At 37.5% G+C, this 27,061-nt stretch overlaps 2 protein-coding genes across 7 annotated transcripts in view; one reads left to right on the top strand and one right to left on the bottom strand.

Annotated features, from left to right (window-relative positions):
• LOC120432327 (high mobility group protein DSP1) overlaps positions 1-15,237 on the top strand; it is a 39,789-nt gene extending 24,552 nt beyond the window's left edge. For all 6 annotated transcript variants that reach the window (XM_039597515.2, XM_039597514.2, XM_039597512.2 and 3 more), the window contains 3 exons: positions 11,777-11,940; positions 12,044-12,218; positions 14,774-15,237. In XM_039597515.2, the coding sequence (XP_039453449.1) occupies positions 11,777-11,940; positions 12,044-12,218; positions 14,774-15,010 (576 nt within the window). In that variant the 3' untranslated portion in view covers positions 15,011-15,237. The remainder of the gene's footprint in view (positions 1-11,776; positions 11,941-12,043; positions 12,219-14,773) is intronic.
• A 7,324-nt stretch (positions 15,238-22,561) lies between these two features.
• Positions 22,562-25,357, bottom strand: LOC120432208 (serine/threonine-protein phosphatase 4 regulatory subunit 3-like). Its single transcript, XM_039597366.2, has 2 exons — positions 23,864-25,357; positions 22,562-23,802 (listed from the first exon to the last, which is right to left on the bottom strand). Exon 2 carries the CDS (start codon positions 23,520-23,522, stop codon positions 23,112-23,114), a length of 411 nt encoding a protein of 136 aa, XP_039453300.1. The 5' UTR covers positions 23,523-23,802; positions 23,864-25,357; the 3' UTR covers positions 22,562-23,111.
• Positions 25,358-27,061: the final 1,704 nt, after the last annotated feature.

The raw sequence follows: 27,061 nt of genomic DNA on the forward strand, positions 1-27,061 counted from the left end.
TGTTTCGAAAATCGGTTGTGAGACTGGAAAGTGATGCAATCACAGAGGTTGCACGGTGAAAATGTATCGTAATTTTTCAAGTTGACTGGAACTGACTTTGACTTTGTCGGAATTTGACTTGTTCAACTCGAACTTGTTCTAACTTTACCCTAAATTGAGTAAATTAATCGCTTATGACTTTTTAAGGCTTTTTAGGCCCAGTGAAAACAATATAATTTAACCCATAAATGACGATCTTATCGTCACAGTGTCCTGATGTAAACAATGATAGAGCTCGAGCTGTCACAGCCCTGCGAAATATGTTGACTGACATATCGGGCGATCAGTAAAAAAAACAGCTAGAAGTCGCCTGACAAAAAACTTTTACTAGAAAGAGATAGCAAATCTGATGCAAACAAATCCCCAGTTTTCATGTAAACATAGTTTGAATGTGTTAGTAAATTTCTGACTAGAAAGCCTTTGACTCAACCTGACTTGGACTCGTGTTTTCAACTCGACCCAAATTTGAGTACTTTTCAAACAGTGTACTCGCACTCAAATCAAGGACTTTTACAACTGAAAACAAATTAACGATTTATTTGATTGTCCGCCGCGCCGATCGTAACTCTGAATGAAGCTTTGTTGTGTGGTACCTCTTGAGCGTGTACCTGAGGCCAGGTGGTGCGTTGTTTTCAACCTCCGGCGATCCGGTCGGTGAGATTGAGAGATTGAGTGCGCGTGAAAATATGCGGCATTTTTCGAGCGCTCTATCGCTCGGATCTCGCCTGTAACAACAGCTGACTCCGCAGAAGGCTGACTCTGCGGAATGGTGATTGAGCCAAGGTTAGAAAGTTGAAAAAAAATTGTGGGGTTTGTAAACGGCGTTTAACATTTGGACGCCGATTCGGATTAAATTATGATTAGGTGATTCTTGTTTTTGATTACGATTTGCTAAAAGGAGGCACGAATTTCGCATTTAAATTAATAGTTGGTTGAAAATGAAATTTTCTCAGTGGCACAAACAAAACAGTGTAAATTTTGAACCTTCTAAATAAGATCTGCATTTTGGCATGGCAGGCGCTGTTACTGACCAAGATCAAGTTGGTAAAAATCTTCAAACGTTGTTCAAGCCTGGCAGGATCAAATATCATTACCTTCTACTGGTTTAAACTGTAGCTTTCAAAGGGACGCAGAGCCCGCATCTTCCCTTCAGAAACTTTAAGTCGATTACGAAGCAAACAGATCCTTCAACCAACTCTCGAATAAAGGAGAGCAATTTAACAATCCTGCCGAACAAACCCCCCTTCAGAAACACTTTAGCCCACATGCAACGTACAGAAAACAATTCCCTTTAAAGGCTGCTCTGGAGCTGCTCCTAACTGCATTTTTAAGTGGGGAATCATAATCTGGAAGGAGGCGCACAAGAGCCCTGGTCACTCCACCGGGATGAGGGGGTGCGGACAAGTGATGGTTCTGTCGTCGAGTGGCAGGATGATGTACGACCCTTCAACGACGTGACGCCGCGCCAAGTGCTCGCCAAGAGATGGCGCCACCACAAACTTTAAAGCGCGCAGCAGATCGCGATCCAATTGGATCGATTAGTCGGCAATTTCGTCATCACTGAACGCTCCCCGAACGATTCTGGTCCTAACCATTTTTCGATGCCATTTACTGGCAGTGAGGCGAGGCGGCACATACAATATATGTGGTTCGGGGTTTGGTCTCCTGCTTTTGATACATAGAGGAGGAGGATGATGTTTTTTTTTTTCGTTCGAGGCACCGCACATAGAGTGCAGCACGTCGAGGACGATGCTGGCCCCGGCACATAGCTGATGCTGCTGCTGCTGTCGTGTGCAAATATATATCTCTCTCTCGCTACACATAATCCAGGCAGCACCAGCCTGACGGCAATGACAGAGATGGAACGGTTCGGTTCCGAGGTCCGGCCGGCTAGAGATGTGGCAAGTTTCGCATCTTGTGCCCTTTGGCAGAATGAATTTAAGGTTGGGCGCTATTATTCTGGGAGCGCCGGCAGAACACACTCTCTCGTCACAATTGCTGGTTGTTTACTATTCATGGCGGAAGCACGCGGCGACCAGCAGGCTGATCCAGGAATCATAAACAAAGCATGATTTGATTTGACATTGAAAGGTTGGAAATTTAGACATTTTTCCTCCCTCTATTTGGAGAACCACCCTAGAGGACTCCACAAACTAATTTTAATTTCAATCAGCAGAAACCTAACACCATTTTCCCGTTGCCTTTTGCTTCCACTCCCCCCACGACAAAATATCCCGGAAAACTGAAATGGAAACATGGTAAAATACATAGGGTTAGGGTAAGTGGGCCAATATTTGCCCCAACTTTTTGAGTCATAAAACTTCTAATAACGATCTACAAATCTATCTTTGTCAAACTAATTTTCAAACACTCTTTGAGGCAGAAATGAACCATTCGTCCACGAACATTTGGAATTCTCCTCGTTCATCTTGCGATGCACAGATAACACAAGTTTGTGCTGGCTGATGAATTTTGATTCGTGGGACGGACATGGCACGTAAAGAATCGTGGGAATTGTGGAACAATTTTTCCCCTGTTTCAGCAATAAATGACTCAAACTTTTCAAACGACTTCACTGCGGGAATCAGAAATTTGTGCGGCAGTAAAAGTTACTCAATTTTGGGTCAGTTTTGCTCAGTTTTCGTCAAAACTGAACCTACTCATGGATGAATTTACCATAATTGTGCTTCACTTATAGTTAAAAAAAAGTAGTAATCGAGCTGCGTGTAAAAGGAATTTTATGCAATTTTATGTGATTTTACACCCTGAAATATGTAGCCCATCAGTATGGGAAACCTACTTGACCGAAATGTCAAGCTCATATATGCGTTTATCCTTACAGCTTTTACTCGGTCTGATGGCCGGTTGGGCTAAGGCGCCAGTCCTTACTCTTGGTGCTGGGTTTGAATCTAGTCGGTTGCAACTTTTTTTTGTGTTTGCCAAAATTGTACATGCAGTGTGTAATATTTAGTGTTTATTTTGACTAAGGTGATGTGCATGCTTTTGCATGCGATTTTACCATCGGATTTTTTTCTGTGATATATAAAATTTGTTTCTAAAATTCAAATTTAATCTAGACTTGATAAAGATATACAAAATATTAAAAATATAAGCATAAAAAATGAAAAATAACAAGTCATAGTTTCCAGATTTGAATGAAAAAAGTGTTTGAATATGCATTTTACACCACACAGCAAAAAATCCAATGGTAAAATCGCATGCAAAAGCATGCACATCACCTTCGTCTAAAAAGACACTTAATATTACACACTGCATGTACAATTTCTGCAAAAAAAAAGTTGCAGTGGTCGGGAATCAAACCCAGTACAAATAGTACGGACTGTCGCCTTAGCCCGCTCGGCCATCAGACCGATGAAGAATTGAAAGGATAAACGAGCTTGACATTTCGGTCAAGTAGGTTTCCCTTACTGGTGGGCTACATATTTCAGGGTGTAATATTACATAGAATTTCATGAAATAATGCAAACTTTATTTTACACCCAGGCCTTTAACACGCAGCTGGATTACTACTTCTTTTGCTGTGCAGAGTTGTACAAAAATTAAAGTATTTTAAAAGAGGCCAAACATTGTAAATATGATGATGAACAAGCGAATGGATTTCATATTGTTTGAAGTTGAAATTTTTTTCAATTTTGGAGTTTTTTTAAACATTTTTTTTTGTTCTTCGATTTTTGAGCCGATTTTTAAGGGGATTTAATTTGTTTTTGCATCTAAAAATAATTTTTGAAATTGGTTTGACAATATTGTCACTTAAAAAAACATTTTTTTCAACTTGTGTAAAGTCTCTGTAATCAAATAAAATTGTGTCCGGTACCCGATTTTGCGCCATCCTACACTATGGCGCTAAAGAGGCATTGTTTACGTTCCCGAAATACGTATCTTGAGATTTTAACTTTTAGTAATAAAAAGTAAAATGAAAAGATTGTAATTTTTCCGTGTATCTATTTTTCAGAAAAACCTAATCATAACGTACAACTATTCTGAAGCTCGTTAAATTGTATTGGAATATTTAAATACCTTTTTTGATATAGGGAATGCACGGACAAAGTATCATCCAATAAAAAAAATACGAAGAAAAGTCGATTTACGAAACTGTACAATATTACTACATAGACAAACAGATGTAAATTTAAGCACATTTTTAACTTAAGTCCTCTTAAGCCCATCAATTACTCCTCAGTTGGGGATCGTTCAAAAACCGCGTAAACTTCATGTAGATTTGTTTTGGTTTAAAATTTATTTACATAATTATTGAGGTTCCTTATTTTTTGTTCATATAAAAATAGCATATTTTCTCAAACTTTGACGTCATTTTTGAATGACCCCAGGTTGTTTTTTTTATCATAAAATTCATACAAATCAAGACCACAAATGTCTGAATAAACAATAAAAAGTACTCGACAGGGATGCAGAATGGCGTCAGACAAATGAAGACTTTATAAATATAATATTTAATATTTTTAGATCTGGCAACACTTTAGAACGTTATGTGCACTTAAGTGTAAAAACCAGTTGCTGTCACAAAGGTTTACTTTTTGGCAACACTGTTCCTGTTTCTAAATATTAAAACTAGTTTGAAAATCACTTCCGCAGCCATTTTCTGGCAACACTGTTGTGTCTTATTCAGGCATTACTGTACATTGTTGCATACGTATTTTAGTAATCTTTCTGGAATATTGAAAAAAAAAATCTACGTTCTGGCAATCCTATCACGAGATATTTTTAAAATAAAGATGTCTCAATCTATGATATTATAATTATAGTATCATTTTAAATGTAAATCCCATACATTTTAGATCTTTTTTAACGTTTAGATTCTCATGAGATTTCATGTATTTTTTTTATAAATCAAGCAAATCGAGCAAATAATGGGATAAAGTTAGTGTTTCTTTCTAAACAATCGAAATACTACTTTTTTGATCTTTGCTAGGATCGTCTAACCATCATCGAAGCATTGCAGAAACGTGAACCAAACCGTCGTCGTCGTCCCTTCTGCCTGCTTATTTTATACAAGTAGTGTAGAAAATATCTGCTCCAAACGAGAAAACACCATCCTCTGACGACGACGACGATGCCTCGCTCTATAGGTATGTCGTCGTCGTCGTCAGAAGTAGTAGTACATAGCACCCCACCCCCCTCCCCTTCCCTTCATCAAAACATACACGCTGTTTTCCCACATCGATCCTATTACCGCCAACCCTGCTCCTACTCCGTCCCCAAGCTCTGCTCCTAGACCAAAGCCAGGCAGGATCTCCTCGTCGTCGTCATTCTATGTGTGTGCTGTGCCGTGCGGCGTACATACCTTCAGGGGCAGGAGGGAAAATCTAACCTCCCTCCCCCCACGTTCCTCTTTCTCTTCCTCCTCTCGCCAAGGGAGGAAAAACACCACCCCAAAAGGTCGTCGTCGTCGTTCTGTTTTTCCGTGCCAGCAAGCAAGTTTTCCCTTCGAATGAACCAGCGAGTTTCGCGAATCATGCTTCTGCTGGAGCACACCAGAGCCAGAGCCAGGCCAGGCCTGAGCTTTCATTGATTTTTCCGAAAAAGGAAATGAAAGAGGGGCTGGAGGTTATGAGTGAGGCAGAGGGGGGGGGGGGGAGCACAAATGGAAAATACTGGCTCCGAAGGGGAGATGGGGGGAACGCGCACAAAATTTATATTATATACTTTTGTGAGCGAAACCAGGCAGAGAAGGAACGACGACGTCGTTTTGCTTGCTGGCTGCCTGCTGCTGCCACCATTGCTGATAGTGTTTTCCAACTCACCCCCCGTCCCTTCGTCAGCAATCGTCCTGGAATTGGGATTTTCCCTTTCCCCTCTTCCCCATTATGGGGCAGGGTCCTTTTGGGAAGATTGGATGTTTCAAAGTGCTTCCCCAGCAGACGCACATTCCAATTGGAGGATTGTTTTTGTTACTTTTGTTGTTATTTTTGTTTAGTCAATGGAGACACTTTGTACTTGAGCCTTACTCACATTAGAAAATTTATTGAGGATTTAAAGTTAACACATTTAGGATCAGTTTTTGTTTTTTTTTATCCTTAATTTAATATCAAATTGTTCAAGTTTTTACCAAAGAAATCATCTCATGAAATACAAACTGAAGCATTTGATACGGTATGTCCACGTATCTTTCCTCTTCAGTAAATTCTGCGAAAAGTGATCCGTTCACAGTATCCTCTCTGCGGTAAACACAACGTGACCAGAACAATGCTTTGAAATAAATTTATCGTCGTGAGTACATGTCAGGAGTTTTTTTATTAACTCTCCAATAAAACAATTTTTTTCTCAATGCGGTGTTAAAAACACCCAAACAAGCAAAAAAAAATGGCTTATTTAATCTTTTATACAGAAAATCCAGTACATTCTGAGAAACTCGATGCTGTTGATAAGACCTTCCCACAGCATTACAGCTCGGAAGGCATTTCGACAGCTTATTGATTTGTTGAAATATTGCCATTGTGCACTGAATTTGCTGCGATTTGAGACATAATTTTGCACTCATTTGGCACAATTTTTTAAATAACTTTTTTTTAACAATAATAAGAAAATCACGCAAATGTTTTTTTTTTTAATTTTTGACATATTAAATATCAATATTTTCCATGATATCATCATTTGAACCATTTGTGTCAAATTAGTAAAATTAACAAAATAAGGGCAGAGTAACTTTATTTTTTCAAGGATGCACACCTTTTTTAGATTTCTTTCAGAAGGATTAAGCTTAAAATCGATATAATTCGAATTCAATACGCCAAAAAAAGTGATACTTTGTTAAATTCATTATCATTCATAAGCATAGATCAATACCTAAATCTCTACCAAAGAGATCATATTGATCAGAAAATCCCTTCTTAAGGGGTTACATACATGTAGAAAATCACAAAATTTCATAATACAGAAAATTTATTTAATCCACTAAAAAGATGTTTTTTTTTGTCTAAGTTCTTAGGCATCTCTATAGGGTATCCAATCATCAAATCCCTCCCCCACTTCCCCCGTTGATCGTGAGGAGTCGACCAAAAGGAAAAATGAATGGTAATGTGTCATTCGGAACATTCCTGACGCATTTATTTTCCTTATCGGCGCCAACCTAGCTTTTGCGAGCTTTTTGCTCGGCTAGAGTACGGTCAACCAAGCTAAGCTAATCCACTAAAAAGATGATTTTCAATCACTCCTGAAATTTTCTTGAAGATATTACATGATTAAACTGAGTTAGAGACAATTTTAAGCTCCACATTTTGCCGTGCGCAATGCGGGCTGTCAAACTTTCTGAGCGTTTTTCTCTAAACACCGAGTTGATTTACGGGTGCCACGATATCTCGAGATGGGACAGACCAAATTGGCTGAAATTCGGGGTGAAGACTCTGGAGACAAATCCCATGTGCATGACGAAGCCCGATTTTGAAATTTTGCTTTCTAAGAAAAATCAAAAACTGACGATTTTTTAAAAGAAAAACAAAAAAATATTTTTATCTTTTTTTAAAATAAGTTTTTTGAAAATCGGCCTTCGTCATGCACACAGGACCGGTTTAACGAGTCTTCACCAAAATTTTGAGCCGATTTGGTCAAGGCAGTGTTGAGATATCGTGGCACCCGTTTTTTGAAACTTAAAATAGCTATATCTCGGCAATGGTACATCCAAATGTCTTCATATTTATTTTGTTAATGGATGAAAATGTATATTGTTAAGCCCTGAAAATAAATTTTAAATAAAAAATTAAGTGTATGCTCACACCAACCTCTGACTTTTTTGTCGATTTACATGTGTGTAACACCTTAAGATACTGGTTTTCGAATATTTTCCTAGCACTTTTGTATGACCAGAATTTTTGTGATTTTTAGAATATGTTGTTTTTTTATTTTTCGGGAATTCTTGGAATTTTAGCAATTCTAGAAATTTTAAGAATTTTAGTTATTCTAAAATTTTTAAAAATTGTTGAACTTTAAAATTAAAATTAAAAAGTGTTGAGTTTTAGGAATTCGACAAATTTAAGAAATTCATGGAATTTAATGAATTTATGGAATTCAGAGGATTTATTAAATTTATAGAACCTAAGAAATGTAAGTAATTAAATTTTTAAACTTCTGAATTTTTAGGATATTGGAATATTTTTTTTAAATTCTTAATTTAATTACAAATCTAATTTATAATTATTAAATCTGTTTTTTTTTTATTTTGGGATACTATAAATATTAAAATGTATTAAGCTGTTGTAAATTTCTATTTTTTAAAATTTAGGAATTTAAGGATATGAGATTTTTTGAAATTAAGAATACTCTCTCGTTGTCGATATCGAAGGGACCGTCGAGAGAGGAAGTTATAAAATTATGGAACGAAAAATCAAAGCAATCTTCCTGAAGGGACTGAAAGTGTTGCTATTCGATTCTGTTATTTTTGGTTCAGAAAAGTAGGCTATTTCGTCGTTCAAGAATGACAGGAAAAGTAAATAGTTTCACGACGGAATTGCAAAAATGCAGTCTTCCCCGAACATGGTACAGTTCTGCACCCGAGCACAAGTTCTCAGTGCGCGTGAACCTCAAACACGCTTCGTCGCTATGTTCGGGTTCTCGCCGAACGCTGCACCAAACGCGCACCCGGTGTAAACTTGATGTACAAAACCTCAGGTTTAAACGGCGTTCAAACGTAGATGATCGGATAGTTTGAATGTAGTAGTGTTAGATGTTTCATACATACAGCAGTCGCTGCTGTCTCGCTGTTGCTAGAGTAATCTTTAGATAGGGTCTACATTCTGATATGGATAAGTGTATTTATATTCACTTAATATTTTAAAAAGAATACTTGAAGGAAAATTTTCAGGCACTCCATATTTTTCCAACCATTGTCAAATGTTTTGATAAAAAAAATCAGGGACTGGCACTAAATACCGTAGTATCGTTATGTCCTGCTATTTCCATATATACATGTTTATATATATTTAATGACACACTGTCGATTTTCGGCAGGGGGGAATATGGGCCATCTCAGTTAACATAAAATTGTATGGCCAAATCTCACCCCTCAGGCCCAATTTCTGCAGGGGTGACGGTATTCGTATATAATTTAATATGAAATATTGCCCACACGTAATTTGAATCCGACCCCTATTCTCAGCAGCCCGGGAACAAGTGGACATCTCCAATACAAACAGAGCGTACCTGTTTTCAGGGTGTGTGGGTCTAAGTTGGCGGCCTATAGGCCACCGACACCGACAGACGGCAATGAGGGCCTCGTCGGAGCTCGACCATTCAATACGTAACTCAAAATTCGTATGGGGAACTTTTTTATCGTGACGGCTTTCGCGGTACGCTCCCTCAAACTGTTCTGGGATAATATTTGAACAAGGCGTATCTCTGAACAAGTTTTTCAAGAAAATGATTCTATAATGCTTATTTTGTCGTTTTAAGCCGAAACAAGCCAAAAACTATATTAATTTAAACAATTTGCCATTTTCAAATATTTGGCTAGATGATATCGTATACGCGTATATAATATCATCTGGCCAAATATTTGAAAATGGCAAATTGTTTAAATTAATATAGTTTTTGGCTTGTTTCGGCTTAAAACGACAAAATAAGCATTACAGAATCATTGTCTTGAAAAACTTGTTTGGAGATACGCCATGTTCAAATATTATCCCAGAACAGTTTGAGGGAGCGTACCGCGAAAGCCTTCACGAAAAAAAGTTCCCCATACGAATTTTGAGTTACGTATTGAATGGTCGAGCTCCGACGAGGCCCTCATTGCCGTCTGTCGGTGTATACGTGCAACTTAGAGAAGGGCTGTGTATTGGTAACACCAATATTTTCGGCAACGACGAAGTTGAATTCTCGAAGTTTACACCCGGGGTTTAAACTCGAAGTGCATGCACGGTGTGTAAACCTGAGGTGCTGTTCAGACGTGTTCGTGTACATGGAGGCATGTTCGCGTGCGAGTTCATAGGTTCGAGTTTACACACGACGATGGTGTTCGTTTGTGTACAAAAACCGGGCGCACGCAGACTGAACGCGGTGCAGGGAACACTGCAAAAATGTTATTGACAGCTGGAGCAATATTGATATCGAGAAGATCGACAGCCAAAGAGTCCACAGTATTAAAATTAATATTTTTTCCATATTGAAATGCATTTTAGAATCTTAAAATCGATTTTTTTTTATTTTGAGCTACTAATAATATTGCTGAATGCATTTTTTTGAAATTCAATCGTTAAACTACTTATTTTTCCTGCTATTTTCGAGCGACGAAACGGACTACTTTTCTCTACCAAAAATAACAGGATGGAAAATTAATACCTTTAAATACCAGTGTTGAAAAGTTCTACTTCTCTGTACTGAAATGGATGCTGAAAAGTTTAACTTTTCAGCACTTGTAGCGAAAATAAAATTGTTCAATAAACTTAAAATAAAATAGCACAATTACAGTTTAAAATGCAAATTGAATCCAAAATCAATTAAGCCTCAAACGCAACAAAAATCATAATCAACGCCGACATAAAGCACTTTCATTCCCCGCAAAAGTGTTACATGACCCATAAAAGGCAGCAACCAACCAAGCAAAGAAGAAGAAAAAAAGCAACCACTTAACAAAAAACAAAAAAACGCTCAAGACACTATCCAGCAATTGAAGTCAAGCCACACAATCCGGTAACTTGTCCAATCCAATCCAATCCAAAAACCAGTCTCGAAAGGCCACGACACGGCGAGTTGAGTTGAAATTCTTCCACCAACTTGAAAAAAAAAAACAACAAACCAACAAACTCAAAGGTAGCCAGCCAGCTAGCTAGTAGTTGAGAAGAAAAAGTGAAAGGAATCAAAGTAGAGGGGGGTGGAGAAAAAAACAGCTCTTAACATGAAATATATCGAGTTTCGACGCGCGGGTTGTGTTGTTCCCTGCGTCGTCCTGTCCTGTCCGAACTCCAGGCTTTTGGCCAATTCTCACGGTCGTTAAACGATTTACGATTTTTTTTTTGCTTTGTTTTATTGTTTATTAATGTGTTTTTTGTTTCTATTTCGATCTTGCTTAATCAATTGATTGCTTTTAATTTTGGCAGTCGCTCTCTTCAAAACTGTTTCGTAAATTGTTTTCAGTTTTTTAACACAGACAAATAGAGATTTTTCCTAAACATAACTGTCATTTTAAAAATAAATTTTAATTGACAACTCAGTTTCCGAAACGGGTCAACAGATGGCGCTATTTTTTGTGGATGATCGTGTCCATTTGTCTGTGCGCCATCAATGTGACCATCAGCGCCAAAGGGGCAGCCCTTTTTTGTTGTTTGCAGCGCTAGTTCTGTTAGTCCGCATGTGCCGGCATTATTGTCGCAGCGTGCCAACCGTCCTCTTCCTCTTCCTCCCGGTAGTCGTTTTCCTCTTCCGGTGCGCACTTGAAACGCAAGCAAGCACTTTTCGCACTCTGATGACGCACCAGCAGCAGCACCAGGGTTCCAGATGGGAACTCTGGGCCTGGCTGTCCATAAATCACGCTTGTGTAATACGTATAATTGGAATTAATCTTGTCCCTGGTGGGAAAACTCTTTAATATCTGTTTAAAATTGAGCGTTTTTTCAAGATTTGTAGCATTTTTCGTGAACCCCCAGAAAATCGAGAGACCGTTTTACCCCCACCGAAAACCCTGTTCCCGTTAGAATGTTAATGCCACTGTTTTTCAACTCTATTCCATGCCACAAACCGCACACACCATCCCCCATCCATTGTCAACCAGACGATGCTGGACAAGGAAAAGCAGCGCTTCCACGAGATGGCCGAGAAGGACAAGGCGCGGTACGAGCTGGAGATGCAGAGTTACGTTCCACCGAAGGGCACCGTCGTCGGCAAGGGCAAGAAGCGGAAAGCGTTCAAGGACCCGAACGCGCCCAAGCGGTCACTGTAAGTATCGTTTTTGCTTTTTTCGAGCCGCTTTCTCAGCATCGTGGCTCGGGGTGGCACGTCGTTTTTGTAACACACAATTCTTTTTTTTTTCTCTCTAAAGCTCTGCGTTCTTCTGGTTCTGCCACGAGGAGCGAAACAAGGTTAAGGCACTGAACCCCGAGTACGGCGTCGGCGACATCGCGAAGGAGCTCGGCCGGAAGTGGTCCGACATGGACGCCGAGGTCAAGTCCCGGTACGAGCAGATGGCGGAGAAGGACAAGGCGCGGTACGAGGCGGTAAGTTGAGATGAATGCAGCTTATGTTGGTGGGAGAGTGATGCCAAATTGGGACGTTTCGCCGAAAGAGTTTCACAATCACTGAGAGAGAAAATTTTAAAGAGTCTCTCTTCTATCTTGCACGAGATATCTGTAAAGTGAGAGGATTTTCGATCTCACTAATACATTCGCAGATAGAACGTCAGATGCCGCTCAGTTGTGTAAGGTAGATTAGATGTAGATTTTATACGGAGATTTTCAGAAAATCAGGTTGTTCAACATTTCTTAACGTGTTTTTTGATCCAGTTTGACTTGTCAAACAACCATATAGAAAAAAAAATCCGGTGAAATTTGCCCGGAAAATCGTAAAATTTAGATCGCTAATCATATCTGGTTTTTGAGCAAACTATTTTTTGACAGCTGGAAAACCCGCATTACCTTATCTAATCTATTTGCCTTGCTGAGTTTGCGGGCAATTGTATGCAGATGGAAAATGTCTTTGAAAAAAAAATTAAATCTATTGCATCTAAGAAAAATAACAACAGAAAATATAGTTTACTGATTTATGAGAGACTAACTTTCGTCGTTGAAATAAGTTTGTTAGTCAGTAATAAATGGTTGTGGAATAAAAACGTGCAAAATAGTATTAAAAAATGTATTCTGTTCTTGAGAAAATCGTCTTTACCTATTAACAAAGGGAAAAAACAGCTCGAATATGATAAAAGTTTTTAAATTTCTTTCAATTACAATTGAAAAGAACTCTTAAAACATTCAAATTTATTCTAATCTTCTAATCTTAGAATTTTGCATTTGAGAAGAAAAAAACATTTATAATGTGTTCAGTGTTGGTTATGTGTTCAGTGTTCAGTTATAACAGTGTTGGCACTATTTGAAATAACATTTGTCATAATATTTAGCTTTTGCTAACCATAGGCAGCTGTAAGGAAACAGAAAGGATTAGATTCCCTTATGTAAATTCGACTGAAAATTACAAGCGTTCGAATATTTTTTTATTCGATATTTATAAAAATATTGAAAATCCCATTGAAAATCCAGAATTGCCTCATAGGTCCGAGGATCAAAAAAAATATTTATTGTAAAACATAGGATTAAAACCAATCAACTTTAAAAAATGCAGAATTGAGGTTTAAAGCTCAAAACTACTAAAAAACATACATTAATTTAGAATTGAAATTTTTCTTTTGATTGCATTTCTAATTTTTGAACATCATTCTTTAGGTTTTGATTTTTTAAAAGCTAAAAACTATTAAAAAACATTTAATAATTTAGAATTTAAAATGTTCTTTAAACTATTGCATTTTTTGAATAGCCACTTTATTTTCAATTTTTATTTTTTGAAATTTTCATGGTCAGAAATGTTTTCGATTTTTTTGTTGTGTATAGAATTTTAGTTTTTTTTTTAATTTTAATTTAATTTTTGTTTTCTTGATTTTATAATTTTTTTAAAATATCTTATTTGTAAATTCACACACGTTTAAAGTTCAGGTTTTCTTTTAATTAATTTTTGTATTATAATTTGTTTATTTAATATTTTGTATTCTTTAGTTTTTTTTTTATTTTTGATTAAATATATTTTTTTGAATTTTCATATTTAAATATTTTAACGATCTAAAATGTAAAGATTGTCGTTTTTTCAGTTTATGTGTTTTAATTTTAAATTTTAGAATTTCGCAAAAGCATTTATATGAATAAATGTTTATTTGAAAGAATTGCAAGCGCACGGTCGTGCATGCGGCCACACATACATAAGCGCTCTACCAAAACTGTCTTTTCGCGAAAAGAATTAGAACCTGAGAAAGCGTTTCAGGGACAAGACAGTAAGCAAGTGAGCAACTCTCTTTTCTCAAAATTGCTCCCGTTTTCCCTTCGAAGCAAAAGTAAGCCACAGCAAACCAGAGGTAAAGAAAGTTCTTCAGAGGAAAGAGAGTAGCTCTTTTGCTCTCTGTCTTGCCACGAGCTTTTGCTTTATTTCGACAATTGGATTGTTATTTCTTTTTTAAACTTTGTGAAATTAATGGCGTAATTTCGTTAAAGTAAAGTCAAATTATATGCGATGAAATTAATTCAGTATTTCGGATTTCACATCAAAGTTTTTAGATTTAAACTTTTGACAGTGTTGAGAATTGTTCTAATGATTTTACACTCGTGACACGACAGTGAGCAGGAGAGCAACGTAAAAAAATTCATATTGCTTGAAAGTTAAGAAAAAATCAGTAATTTGTGTAGCATTTTTCAGATATTTAATTTATTTAAATTAAGGTTTTCTCATTAAAGTTTGATGCGTTTTTTTTTTGGCAAGACAGTAAGCAAGAGAGCAACTCTCTTTCCTCAAGATTGCGTCCATTTACTCTGCCTTACTCTAATCTACTCAGGTCCGGAGCAAGAGTAAACCACAGAATGCAAAGGAGTCAAAGAGAGGATTTTGGAGGAAAGAGAGTTGCTCTCTTGCTCACTGTCATAAACCTGATAATCTGGCGAAACGTACATTTGGAAGCATCCACAATGTTTTTTTTTTCGGATTTTGATTTAAAACGTTTTTTTTTTGTGTTTTCCAGGAAATGACCGAGTACAAGCTAAAGTGCAAAAATGAGCAGGGCGGCCAGGTGCAAGGCCAGGCGCTCAACCTCGGCGGTCTCCAGAACCTGCACGTGCAGCAGGCGGCAGCGGCCCAGCTGCAGGCCCAGGTCCAGCAGCAGCTGGCGGCCCAGGCAGCGGCAGCGGCTGCGGCGGCGGCGGCCCATCACGCTGACGACGATGACGATGACGAGGGGGACGAGGATGATAACGAGTAAAATCAAGCTTTCGATTTGTATTATAAATATTTTCTTACGATGATATTAAGTAACCGGCAACAACAGCAACAACAACAACAACAACAACAACAGCAGCAGCAGCAGCAACAACAGCAACAACAACCACTAGCGGCAGCAGGTCACTCTTCCCTGCTCGCCAGTCTGATCAATCATCGTCGGCAGCAGCCCAAAAATCAACAGCAACAGCCGCTGCCGCCGCCGCCGCCGCCACAGCAACAACAAAACCACAACAGCAATGGCCATGGCGGTGAAGGAGCAAACCGGGACGATGACGATGACGACGACGACAATGACGATGACGATGAGGATGACGAGTCCGGTTCGGATGCGTCGCCAGCATCGCCGCCACAAGCTGCTGCCTAAATCGCTCCAACTCGCTCGTTCGTTAAATGACCGGGTCCACTCTCGTTCGGTCATTTGGCGCGCGCGCGCACGCTTGGAAGAAGCCCCCGTTCTACTACCCTCACAATCCATAACACTACAACAACACAAGCAGCGCAGCAGCAGCAGCAAGAATCCGCGAAGGCACTGTTCCGATTCTCGGATTTGTTGTGCTACTCCCGTTTGAAACAAAGCAGAAAACGAAACAAAGGTTGAGAAGTGGTGAGTGCTGAGTTTAACAAGTAAGCATAACACACTCATCTTTTTGAAAGTGGTTGGTTAGAAATCACGCCACCCCCCCTAAACTTACACAGAAACACACAGAGCATTAGAGCAGTTTTAAAGAGAACAAAAGAGGTTAAAATAGAAGAACGTTCAATCACTCAGACTCACAGCAGAGAAAAGGTAAGGTAAAATCAATCTCGATTAATAAATCAAAACAAAAGAGGCGTAGCACCCCACTACTCACCACCAAGACACACTCACTAACAAACAAACAGACACACACACGCATCAGGAACAGGTTAAGGAAATATTTCTCAATACAAAGACGGAGAAAGATTGATTTGAAAATTAGAAATTTCGAAAAAAAGCTTGACGAAAAAACAGAGAGAGAGAGAGAGTTGAACAACAACAAGAACAGCAGCAGACGCGAGAACTGATGAGGATGAGCGAGAATGCGTGAGGATTTTGTTTTTAGTAAAAGGGACAAACGACACACATAATTATCTTTTTCTTGGTTGAAATAACCCACTTTGTTTCGTATTTAAAATTTGTTTTAAGGAAGAACACACTTTTTCAAGAAGAGAATTAACAAAATATGTAAATGTAGAAATACGTTGCTGCTCGATAATTGCGCAAAATTATTGAATAATATATTACTCTGAGTGACCGAATTTAACCTTTCCGTTTTTGTGCCCAATAAAATGTTCCGAGGATTCGCCCCGAGCAATCGAAACGACCATGGTGTTTGCCAACATTTCCGTACGATAAATAACACTTCAAAAATGCTTGAAATTTGCCTCCAGCATGTTGTGAGAACAAAAACCTTCAAAATTTTAGCTGAGAGGAAAACAAACTGTCAAGGATGCGCCCTAAGCAAGTGGGACGACCTTGAAAAATATCCCTTCAAAAATTGCAATTTTTTTCAAATTGTTTTTAGAAAATCTCAAATATTTTTTACGGTAGACGCCAAGAGCAAGTTTTGCGCCCACTTTCCAAAATTACCAAAATTCTTCCAAAGATCTTCATTGAACTCAAGGATACGCCCTTAGCAAGTTGAACGCTCTCGACTGTTTGCCATAATTATGTTTCGTTGGATTCCGTAGGATGAGTAATACTTGAAAAAAATTACAATTTCCACAAAATTTTCGTCAGCCGCCCTAAGCAAGTGCTGCGACCACCTCAAAATTTTCAAAATTCAAACAAGTTCCGCAGTCTTTTCAAAAAATCAACTTCTTTGGACAAAATTGAAGAAAAATCATTTTTTTTAACGTCAGACACCTTGACCAAGTGCTACGACCAATTCAAAATTTTCAAAAAATAATCATTCTTTGGAGGTAAAACGTCTAAAATTCGCGCTGAGTAAGCTCCGCGTTCAGCAAGGCAAAACGTCAAAGATGCGCCCTAAGCAAGCGGTGCGACCAACTCGCATCTACTTCGGTGATTGGCCTGCTTGTTGTTGTCCAACACCTGCTGCTGTCGTCGGCACTGACAAAAAATATCAACGCAAGAAAATATTTTCCAAAAATCGAACTTTTCGCGTTACATTTCCCTCTTTCCACACAAAAAAGAAAAAAAAACTACTTTTTACGTTGAATTAGTTATGTAGGGCAACGTCCATCATCCTGCTTTGTTGTTACAGCACGACGACGACACAAACACAAACAAATCAGTTGACGTTTGTTTAACTTTTTTTTTGTCTCTATTTGAAACATAATTTGAGTTTGGTTTGAGCGACGAACGAGTGTGAAACTTTTTTTTTGAGTGAATGAACAACGCATGATAGTGAGCGGAAGAAGAAGAAGAAAAAACGTAGTGGTAGAAGAAGCAGTGACGATAAGAGAGCAAGAGAAGAAGAAAACATACAAAATAAAACAAAAAATGATGTACTAGATTAGCGCCCAGAGATTAGTTCATTAGTTGATACACAAGAAAAAACTAAAACTGGTTTAGAAGAGATCATATGCGATCATGAGATACGCACGCGCGGTGGTGATGACTCTGATGAGATGAGAAGAATAATACTACACAACAAGGATTAAGAAAAGTAATTAGAGAAAAAAATCGCAATTGAACGTGATTTTTTTAAATGATCAATGATTAGTTATTATTTTCTTGAGACGAGAAATCTCTTAAAAATATATTTTCTGACGATTTATTTTTTGCTGATAGAATTTCCTTTATTTTTTATTATTACTAATTAATGTTAAGCATGATTTACACTGAGAGCGAGAGAGAGCGCGAGGAATGCCTGCAAAACAATGACGAGAGACGATGAGAGCCGCATAGCGCGGTGGTGTGAGTGAGAAGTGAGCGATACTACAAACACAAGTAAGAAATTATTTAGTGGTAAGCGTGCAAGCGACAGAACTTGAAATTGAATAAACTTGACAAACAAAAAAACAAACAAGCGCGCGGGCGAGAATGTTGAGAGCAAATGCGTGAAAAAAGAGCAGAAATTAAAGCATTGAATAAGATACAAGTTGATCGTAAGTTTAGCTAACACACGGACACACTTATCTCTCAATGTAAATATTAACGGAAGGAAACAAAAAAAAAAGATTCGAAAACTAAGAAAAAATCATCCCCTAGAGACAAAACGCAGACACATAAAACGCGCAGTTTTCCCCCCGGTTGCGATTTCCGCGAGCGCGGCAAATTTGGGGGGACAAACCGTTTTTTTTTTCGAAAAAAATAGAAATGTGAGAGTTCGGTTGAAAGAAAAGAACAGAAAATGAACAAAAAATATACTTATAAATAATGGAAAACACGCATTATAAACAAATTATTACAAAAAAAGTAAATAATTAACAAGTAAGTTTTAGTGAAAATAAACAGCCAGATAAATTAAAACAAAAGTAACATAGAGAGAAAGAGTTGACGGTGGAAAGATAAGAACAAAACAAAATAGAAGAAAACAAAAACTCTTGAACTCTTGCACTCTAAGCAAACAGAAAACATTGAAAAGCAGTGAAAAAACAAGAAATCCAACACGTTGATCCAAATATTTAAGAGAGAATGAGTAAAAAATAACACCCACACAAACAAGCAGTGAACGCAACAGCATCAACAGTGGTCATAGAAAAAGACACCATCCACAAAAAATAAACACTCACAAAATGAAGAAGTAAAAAAAAAACTCTTTGTTGAGCGAAGAATGAGAGCGCAAGCAAGCAGAAAAAAAAATCCAGTTATAAGCAAAACAAAATATTTAGTGATCGGTAGAGAGAACTGAAGAAAACAAAAAAAAAACAACCCAGACACACAGACACGCTAAAAGTAAACATAACAAGAAAAAATATAAAAGAAAACAAAAAAACAGTCGAAGGAAGAAAATCGAACAATACATCAAACAAACATAAACCCGACAAAAGAAAACAGAACACAAACAAACAAACAAAGGAGAAAGACACTTTGAAAACACTCTCACAAAATACATACAGAACCCCCTCCCAACAGCATAGAATAGACACATACACTTACACACTACAAAACAAGAACAGAAAAACCACAAAACAACAGTAAGGAAAACATCTCGATCCCCCTTCTTTTGTATATGTAATACTGTACGTACGTTAAACACATGTAATTTTACTGAAGACAAAATAAAATGAAATTAATTGAAAAAAAAAAACTAAAAAAGCATTTTTTTCAATCTTTCCGTTTAGTTGTGAATATCACCGCCCGCTAAAAGGCGAAACAAATATAAGGCTTTCTAGTCAGAAATTTACCAACACATTCAAAGTATGTTTACATGACAGCGGGGTCGGGCCGAAGGCCCGAATGTCATTCGCCAGAATGTTGTTTGCCAGAACACCAAACGCCAGAAAAAGTCAAATGCCAGAAAATCAAACTCCAGAATTTTCTTTTGGCAGAAAAAGTCATTCGCCAGAAAATTATTTGCCAGAAATGGTCAAACGGCAGAATGAGTCAAATGGCAGAAAATTTAAATGGCAGAAAATTTAAATGGCAGAAAATTTAAACGGCAGAAAAGGATACAAGGCAAAAATACTTATTTAGCTCGACAAAATAATACGAGTGTTCTTGCTGATTGTACAAACTGACTGTTTTTAATAAACATGATTTTTCTAATATTGGTATGAAAATATCGTTAAAAATTCTTTCGATATTGTACCTACAAAGATAAACGTTAAAATTGCAATTTTATGTTTTCACTCCGACTATTTTAAAACTCACGTATAACAAATGGAAGGTGATGATGATTTTTTTTAGTTTGGATTTGAACTATGGATATGACCAACAATCATTCGAACTAGCTACTTTGATTATGTGATCTAAGATGCTAAACCGATTGCCATCAAGCAGCTCAATGAGCTATTTTACTATGGCAAACAAACAAACAAACCTGTACTTGCGGCAAATTCGCAAATATGACAAAATGTATGCAAGCTGGCGTTTCTGCAAACAAATGTTGACGAACAAACAACAAACTGTCTAAATGTGCGAGTTTGTTTGTTTGCCGTAGTGAATGTGGCATCAAGAAAAGAACTTTTTAAATTCACTTCTGAAATTGATGCGTTCCTTACAAAATCATTTAATCTAATCTAATCTAACCCTATCGCAGCCAGTCTTTCGAGGGCATCCTGGAAGATGCCTTAGGTTGATTAACGCCTAGCATTCCTGACTGACCTCAGAACAGGTCAGAACAGAACAGTTCAGTTCAGTTTCTGTAAAATACAGCCCAGTTCACGCGAATAAAGTCTTTTTGTATTAAACAGTTTTGTTCTATGTAATCTGAGTGTTGTAATTTGTATTTACCGGGAATGAAAGTGCGACAGGATCAACAGACGTCCTTACCCAGTCAAGAAATATTCTAGCAGAGCTGGTTCTGTCAGAATCCTACTAGAATGGTGGATCATTTCTGCTAGAATGCTTAAAGAATATCCAGCTCTGTTAGAACTGTGCTAGAATCCTGCTAGAACGCCGTGATTGGGTATGTGCTCAATCATAAAATGGTTTAAAGATGATTCGTTGAATTGGATTGAGTTTGAGCAAAAGTTTTCAAACACCATTACATTTCTGAATCTACAGGGGAGATGCGTTCCTTACAAAATCATTTGCAAAATAATTTTGTTTGTATTTGACTACGCCCCTATAAAAATATAAAAATATAAAAATATAAAAATATAAAAATATAAAAATATTAAAATATTAAATATTAAAATATTAAAATATTAAAATATTAAAATATTAAAATATTAAAATATTAAAATATTAAAATATTAAAATATTAAAATATTAAAATATTAAAATATTAAAATATTAAAATATTAAAATATTAAAATATTAAAATATTAAAATATTAAAATATTAAAATATTAAAATATTAAAATATTAAAATATTAAAATATTAAAAATATTAAAATATTAAAATATTAAAATATTAAAATATTAAAATATTAAAATATTAAAATATTAAAATATTAAAATATTAAAATATTAAAATATTAAAATATTAAAATATTAAAATATTAAAATATTAAATTATTAAAATATTAAAATATATAAATATTGTAATATTAACATATTAAAATATAGAGTTGAACCAGCTTCCGGCTGAAAAACTCTATAATAAAAAATAAAAAAATATTTAAAATAATAATATATAAAAATATTAAAAAATGAAAAGCAAGTTTCTATTAATAGAAAATTAGCAAATTGGATGGAGTTAGGGGCGAGTCCTCAACCTGCCAAACATATGGGAATTTCCCCTATGTGTATTGGAAACATAATCTAGATTTAATCTTTGTGCAATGTTGTTTTTTTGGTTATATAATGAATCATTATAATGCATTATTAATGATTGAAAATATTGGTATTCAGCGCCCTCTCCTAGTGTCATGCTTTATTAGGAAAATTAGAAGACCATTTTTTTAATAGTAGTCATCTAATGACCATGGTCATGTGTTGCGAGGTTTATACACAGAAAAAAATATTCCTGTAAATTTACATCATTTATCATGTATGTATGTATGTATGTATGATCCCCATACCCGCAGGCAACTTGGTCCTGGAACACATGTGAGCGCTAGGTGAACAATTCGATCATCTTTTACTCCGTAATCTGTACACCCACGTGCATAAGTTTTTTTGCACGAATTTTAGTGCTACAAATACCGGCGCATAGATCAAAATGGGTTCCCTCTTCCCTCCCCAAGCGCCGGAAATTTGTAGCGGGTGTAGGGACACTTTGTATAGACGCCCTTGCTCCCATCACGTCACTGAGGGTATGGAGCGACGAGAAATTAATAAGCATGCCCCCTCAGTCGAACCTTCATTAGAGAAGCAGGCAATCCACAACTCACAGCGAACGACCAAGGGAACACCCTACCGCGTATATAATAAGGTTGGCGTAATTGTCTTCAATGAATTGTCTATATGTGTGTGTAAATGAACGTGTTTTTGTATTAAAATGGAAAGGTCTCACCAAAAAACAGTGTCTTCACATAGATTTCAGATCTGAGACGGGCTTCAAAATGTTCAACTTGAAGTCATGGTAAATTCAAATCTTCATTCTTGAGTTGCTTTACTTCTCCGTCCGTGATTCCTGATACTTTTTCGCGATCCATCCGAGATATTTCGCTGGGCCTTCACAGATGATTTAGATTTGATAGCTATCGGCACCCGGTACACATCCGGCGTAAAACTGCCCGTAACGTGAATGAAGGCATTCCCGCAGTTGATGGTCTTCTTCTTGAACCCACGCGACACAATGACCGGAGGTTTGAACACTTCCCTTTCCAGCACAGATAAACCATTTTCCTTCATTGTCACCTGACGCGCAGCGAGATTATGACCAAACACAAACCGTACGAACTAATTCGTCAGAAATTAATTTTAATTTTCACTCAAACATACAAAAAACGGAAAACCCTGTAAATTTACATCATTTATCATGTACCAAAAGGTATCATGATAAATGATGTATATTTACATTAGATTCATTGGAAATTTACATGTTTTTCATTGTAAATGTTTCGAATCAAAATTTGGTGAAATCGTGTAAATTTCCAATGAAAATAATGTAAATTATCCAATCAAAAAAAATTTTTTGCTCCGCTGAATCTAAAATCCGATTGAAATATCGGATTCTAAATTCAACGGAGCAATCTGTTTAAAGGTAATTTTATATATTTAAATTTTTATTTGATGTTTTTCTTTAGACGGGGCTTTCAGAATCTTTAAGGTGATGTTAGCACTAGAAAATGTATTTAAATTAAGTTGTACTTACATGCGGATTGGATCGAAATAAAGATGCTGCTTTTGAACCAGGTCGATGCGTTGTGCTGTTGTCAGTAGTGGTCCCGTGCTGATTTCGCGTTTTAAGTTTGGCTGCGAATCTCTCAGAAATATACACTAACCGGGGGTCTTCCTGGTCAAACACGAACGGAGCCTTTCCATAGGCGACGTGGTGGCCATCGTATACAGTTCCGGATTGGTGTGTCTGGTGTGTGTGTCACTGTGAACAGGTGTAGGTCGACACCGACGCCCTTTTCCATCGCCTTGAGCCGCTCCTGCTGATGGTCGTTCTTGTTTTTGATCGTCTTGAACGTCTGCTGTCAAAGTACTCCACAAAGTACGTGTACATCGACTTAACAAATTTGAACAGCTCAAGGACGGCGACCTCGAGCAGGTTGTGGCGGCGCTTGTACCGAAGAAATCGGATCGCACCAAGAACCAAGAACGTGTGGGTGCTCTTCATCAGAACCAGTATCTGCCGCAGCAGGTCCTTGTTGATTATGCAGATCTTTATGTGGTAGTTGTGGTGCTCGATGCAAAACGACAGCCGCTCTAGCACCAGCTCGAGCAGGTGAACTGTGTGGTAGTCCTCGTTGGCGGGCTTGTCCTTGAAAATGTTCAGCAGCATGACGGCAGATAGCGCTTATAGAAGATATTAAAGAGTACAACTTCTCCGAGCTGTGCATGATCTCAAGTAGCATTCGAAACACCATCAGCTGCATCGCCCCATTCAGCACCGGCTCCGAGCCGAACAGCATCTGCTTGATCGCGGTGTTGATCAGCCTTTTATCCTAATCCATGTCCGAGTTGTTGTACTGCTGCTGCTTGCATTCGCGCACGATCGAAAACGAGTCTTTGTCAGCCTGATCTAGCAGTTGTGCTGCTCTTTCTGTTCCTCAAATTCATCTCTAAATAAAAATTAAGCAATGAACAAAATATTCTATATTCTCCTTCTTAAGGTTAACTCACAAAGTGATCTCTTCCAGCAAACGACGACTCCAGCAACAAACGTTAAAGCGGAACGACTTCCGGGGCGCCATCGGCCAGCAACAAACCTCACGTCTCGAACCGCTTTTCTAATGCTATCCGATAGCATCTCCCGGTTGCTTTGGGCAGCTACCAAATCCTTCGGTTGACCGCCACCGGAAAAAAGAAAAAAAAACTATTTGAATAAAAACAGCAACATCTGGTTGGAAAAATCGCCCGTAAAAAACCGCAAACATATCACTAGGCAAGATTATTTGGTTTCCTAGTTTGGGTGAACACATTTTTGGAATAGAAAGTGGAATATACTTACCAAATATGCTACGACTCTAAAAAACGGAATTTAAAAAACACTCCTTCCCGATTCTCGAACTGCAGCCGCAAATGACTGGCTTCGCTGGCTCACTTTGTTTTGATTTTTTTTTGTTTTGACATTTCTCACCTGTGAAGACAAGGGTTGCACAAGTTGTACCAAGTTGTCCTGATTTGCGGCGATGCAGAACATTGCCTACACAAAGGCATTTATATATAACTAACCCAACTAACCAATAACATTTTTAAAAGCGCCAGCTGCACACTCTGACCGCTCTCGAAAAAGTTTTGTTTTGGTCGGCTGTCATTTTAATCTTCAACTGAAATTGAAATTTACATTACTCCGGAATTTACATGAAGTGCTTTTTACATCAGATTTGTTTTTTTACACGTTTTCATGATCCTAAAATCTGTTGGACAAGATGAATTTACATGCAATATATGAATTACATTGAATTAGAATTAACATCATTATAAATTACATGAGATTCATCTCTTTACATTGGATCTTATTTTTACATTAGGCAATTTTACATTTGAAACAATGTTTACATAGCGAGTAAATTTACATATTTTTTTCTGTGTAGGGCCATGTTATAGTTTTTTGTTTTATTTGATATTTTTCTGAATAAATGAGATTACTACTTTGACTAAAACATCTAAAATTCTACATCACATACAGTGAACTCACAATGTTGCCACTTTAGAATTAGAAACAATCTGGATTACTTTTTCAAAACCACCAATGCGCCATGGGTTTCCTATGTTTATAGAACCTTTTGAAAAAGTAAGCGAGCAATGTTGAAACTTTCAATTAGGAATGTTCAAGTTACCAACTTTGCATTTTTTCAAACATTCATCTGTTCGTTTATTCATGCTCTGTGTTAAATATATGATTCTACCGTGCTTTGTTTCGTTATATTCTTTATAATTTTATTGATTTTTTTTGTCATTTAACCTTTTCTGCCGAATGATTTTTCTGCCATTTAAAACATTCTGCCATTCAGTTTTCTGGCAAATGGTTTTCTGGCGAATGACATTTTCTGGCATATGAAAATTCGGCTTTTTGAACTTTTCGGGCATTTAACCCATTCTGGCATTTGATTTTCTGGCGTTTGGTTTTCTGGCAAACAACATTCTGGCGAATGACATTCGGGCCTTCGGCCCGACCCCCATGACAGCTGGACGTTTGTTTGCATCAGGATTCCTATCTCTTTCTAGCAAAAGTTTTTTGTCAGGCGACTTCTAGCTAGTTTTTTGACTGACTGTCCGATATGTCAGCCAACATACTTCGCAGGGATGTGACAGCTACAGCTCGATCATTGTTTGCATCAGGACACTGTGACGAGGAGTTCGTCATTTTTGAGTTAAATTATATTTTTTTCACTAGGCCTAGAAAGCCTTATGGCTTTCAAGACAAAAAATTACCAACGGTTTGTTTGCATCACAATTCTGCTTTTACTGTTGCTCGCAAAAGTCGTTTTTCGTGTGAATTAAAGCTGTTTTTTTTTCTAAGCGGACCGCCCGATGTCAAGCCAACATGTTTCGCAGGGACTGACAGCTCTTTGTTTTCGTCACGGGAAATTTACTAAAACATTTACACCTCTGAGTGCCACAGAAGTTGGTTTGTTTGCATCGGATCTGCTTTCTCTTTCTGGCAAAAGTGTTGTTGTCATGCAACTGCAGCTGATTTTTAAAGATATATATACCGCCCGCCCGATGACAGCTAACATATTTCGCTGGGACAGTGACAGCTCGAGCTCGATCTTTGTTTGCATCAGGACACTGTGACGAGGAGTTGGTCATTATTGAGTTATATTCTAGATTTTATCACTGGCCCTTGAAAGCCTTAAGGGAGCGTTCTTTTATTACGTAACGCAGTAGGGGGTTGGGGAGGGGGGGTCGGAGGCCGTGTTACGCTCCATACAAAATTTTTAAAATTTGTATGGAAATTTTGTTACGAGGGGGGGGGGGGGAGGGGGTCTAAAAGTCCGATTTTTCGCGTTACGTAATAAAAGAACGCTCCCTAAGGAATGTAATTTCTTTCGAATTAGCAGTGTTTGCGCTTAAAGGAGCTATTACACTACGGCAAACAAACAAACTCGCACTTTTTGACAGTTTGCCAGTTTGCCTGGATTTGTTTGTACAAACGTCAGCCTGCATACATTTTGCCTTGTTTGCGAGTTTGGCAAACTGTCAAACACGAAAAAGTGCGAGTTTGTTTGCGGTAGTTTAACGGCTCCTTAAGTATACAAAAAAGTGATTAGATAGGTATCGGTAATAAAATAACACTTGAATAAATAAAGATAGGGAAAAGTATCAGGCAGTCAGTATTCAACAACGAAGCAGCAAAGTGATGTCGTCGAAGGAGCAAAACTGTGCGACTGAATCCAAATCTACGGTTTTTCACAATTTTTGGCAAATTCTACAATTCGATCAGTAGTGCGGTGCCTGTGTGGACGCTCAGTCCTGTTTTTTCGTGTTATTTTCCGTCTCTTTTGTGTCACTGTTCGAGTGCATGGGGTGATTGGTCATTATAATTAAACAATGTCATCAGTAGTGCGGTGCCTGTGTGGACGCTCAGTCCTGTTTTTTCGTGTTATTTTCCGTCTCTTTTGTGTCGCTGTTCGAGTGCATGGGGTGATTGGTCATTATAATTAAATAATGGCATCAGTAGTGCGGTGCCTGTATGGACGCTCAGTCCTGTTTTTTCGTGTTATTTTCCGTCTCTTTTGTGTCACTGTTCGAGTGCATGGGGTGATTGGTCATTATAATTAAACAATGTCATCAGTAGTGCGGTGCCTGTGTGGACGCTCAGTCCTGTTTTTTCGTGTTATTTTCCGTCTCTTTTGTGTCACTGTTCGAGTGCAT

Source organism: Culex pipiens, chromosome 1 (assembly GCF_016801865.2).
Source record: "Culex pipiens pallens isolate TS chromosome 1, TS_CPP_V2, whole genome shotgun sequence".
Classification (NCBI taxonomy): domain Eukaryota; kingdom Metazoa; phylum Arthropoda; class Insecta; order Diptera; family Culicidae; genus Culex; species Culex pipiens.